This window comes from Eimeria acervulina, genomic scaffold (assembly GCF_000499425.1).
Source record: "Eimeria acervulina Houghton genomic scaffold, Eah_scaff1063, whole genome shotgun sequence".
Lineage (NCBI taxonomy): Eukaryota > Apicomplexa > Conoidasida > Eucoccidiorida > Eimeriidae > Eimeria > Eimeria acervulina.
The window spans coordinates 3,198-5,905 of NW_013550404.1; the positions used below are offsets into that span (position 1 = coordinate 3,198).

At 49.6% G+C, this 2,708-nt stretch overlaps 1 protein-coding gene across 1 annotated transcript in view; it reads left to right on the plus strand.

Annotated features, from left to right (window-relative positions):
• Nucleotides 1–2,708, plus strand: part of EAH_00054840 (Sir2 domain-containing protein, putative) — a gene marked incomplete at both ends in the record, with an annotated part of 5,528 nt that overhangs the window by 387 nt on the left and 2,433 nt on the right. The window contains 4 exons of the mRNA XM_013397740.1: nucleotides 8–354; nucleotides 776–1,610; nucleotides 2,055–2,138; nucleotides 2,319–2,663. Of these exons, the coding sequence (XP_013253194.1) occupies nucleotides 8–354; nucleotides 776–1,610; nucleotides 2,055–2,138; nucleotides 2,319–2,663 (1,611 nt within the window). The remainder of the gene's footprint in view (nucleotides 1–7; nucleotides 355–775; nucleotides 1,611–2,054; nucleotides 2,139–2,318; nucleotides 2,664–2,708) is intronic.

A 2,708-nucleotide genomic window follows, 5' to 3' on the forward strand; every position in this document is an offset into this window, starting at 1 on the left:
GCAACAGCAACAACAACAGCAACACCAGGGCCCCACAAGAATGCTTTAGCATACGCTTCACGTTTATCTTCAAACCCTAACAAGGGCCCCGTAGGGCGTAAGGAAGGACGGGAGAATGCAGCAACATTTGCAGCAAAGACGAAGTTGCTGCTGCAGCAGCTGCAGCACGTGCTGCAGCAGCTGCAGCAGCAGCAGCAGCAGGGCACACGCAAAGAAGGTAGCGGCATTGTTGTACATACAGGTGCAGGAATAAGCACAAGTGCAGGCATACCAGACTTCAGGGGGCCTTCAGGTGTATGGACACTTGAAAAGAAAGGAAAAAACCTCGCAGATGTTGAGGCCAGCATCGCACAGGTGCCTATACACCTCAACCTGCCTATACACCTCAACCTGCCTATACACCTCAACCTGCACATACACCTCAACCTGCACATACACCTCAAGCAGGGACTCCATACTATTGCGGGAAAAAAATATATGCCTTCTTTCTTGCTGCTGTCTCTTTAACTGCTCGTCTGTGCAGCAGCAACAACAGCCGCAGTAGCAACAGTAGCAGTAGCAACAGTAGCAGCACCAACAGCAGCAGCAGCAGCAACAGTGGCAGCAACAACAGCAACGCTAACAGCTGCACCAACAGCAGCACCACCAACAGCAACACCAACAGCAGCAGCACCACCACCACCAACAGCAACACCAGCAGCAGCAGCAGCAGCAGCAGCACCAACAGCAGCAGCAGCAGCAGCAGCCAGTGCGTGTGTGTGTGTTTGCTGTTTAGGTTTCCTTTGGGAAGCAGCGAAGGGCTGTAGTTCCTTTCAACTTGGCTCTCCCTACTCAGACCCATCTCATCCTGGGGGCCCTCTCGCAGCAGCAACACCTAAACCCTTCCTTAGCTCTAAACCCTAAACCCCTCAAAGAATGCAAGCATGAAACCCCCCACCAGCAGCAACAGCAGCAACAGCAACAGCAACAGCAACAGCAGCAGCAGCAAGATGATGCAAGCAGCAGCACTCTACCGTCTGCAGGGGGAAATGCACTCGGGGCCCCTGATGCTTCACCTAGGGGCCCCCCTGAGGGCTCCCCTGAATGCCCCCCTGAGGGCTCCCCTGGGGGCCCCCCTGGGGGCCCCCCTGAGGGCCTCTGTAAAAGCCTTCATGAGGGCCCCTGTGGGGGCTCCCCTGAGGGCCCCCCTGAGGGTCCCTGTGGGGGCCACCCCGAGGGCCCCCCTGGGGGCCCCCCCGAGGGTCCCTGTGGCGGCCCCCCTGGGGGCCCCCCTGAAGTTTCCTATGGGGATTCCCCTAAGGGCCCCTGTAGGGGCCCCCCTGGGGGCCCCCCTGAAGGCCCCCTTAAGGACCCCTATGGAGGCCCCCCTGGGGGCCCGTATGAGGGGCCGGGTGAGTTAGAGTGTATTGAAGTTGAGGGTATTAGACTATTAGATTTGATAATAACTCAAAATGTGGATGGCTTGCAGCAGCGGTGCGGGACGAAGATGAAGAGGGTGGTGGATGTGCATGGAAATATGTTCGTAGAAAAATGTGCGAAGTGCTGCCGACGATTTTTTAGGGACTTCACGCTGCTGACTTTGTCGTTTGCACCTACTGGACATCTATGCGGTAGGCCTATACTTATACAACAGTTCGAGTTAATATTATTTATATTTATATTTATATCTATATATTTATTATAGTGTATGTGTGTCTTAGATAATATTTCTATGTATTTTATATGTTTACATACACTGTGATATATACACATATACATATAATATATATTATGCATATAATATAATACGAAGACATATAATATAATATAATACATATATATATATACACTATCTGCCTATATTATATATTATATATATAATATTACGTACAAACAGCAATAAGTATTATACAATTGAAAACAACCAAACACTACATACATATAAATAAATATATATATATATATTTATGTAGATTTATATGCATATATATACATATATTTATATATATTTATGTATATTTATATATTTATTTATATATTTATTTATTTATATTTGTGTGTGTGTGCGTTTTCAGGTTTGTGCAGTTTCCCTCCTTGCGGTGTCTGCACAGATGTGTTGTTAGATTGGTTTGATGCCTATGAAGACGATTTTTTATCGAGTGCATTATTTTATTCTCGTCTGTCTCCTTTACACCTTTGTTTGGGCTCTAGTCTCCAAATACAGCCGGCTTGCTACTTCCCTTCTCGTGAACGAAAGAAAAATAGCTATTTAAATATTATTAATCTCCAGCCTACGCCTCTCGATAAACAAAGCAATGTTTGCATGCATGCACCTGTAGATGAAGTGCTGCAGACACTCGCAAGGGGCCTGGGGCTGCAGCCGGGATGGGGGTGGAGCACCAGCAGCACCAGCAGCACCAGCAGCAGCAGCAGCAGCAGCAAGAAGCGTGTGGGGGGGAGATGGGGATCGATGGGATCGTGCGATCCCACGGGGTTTGAAGGAGATCCTGTTGAGTTTCACTACGGCGAGTTTATAAGAACCTCTCTCCTCTTTGTTCTCCGAATACCTACGCATGCGCTGCCTATACACTGGCAGCCGCAGCAGCCGCAGCAGCAGCAGCAGCAGCAGCAGCAGCAGCAGCAGCAAGGGGAGACGGAGACACCGCAACAGCAACACACGCCATGTGCACCGCCGCCACCACCCCCACAGCAGCAGCAGCAGCAGCAGC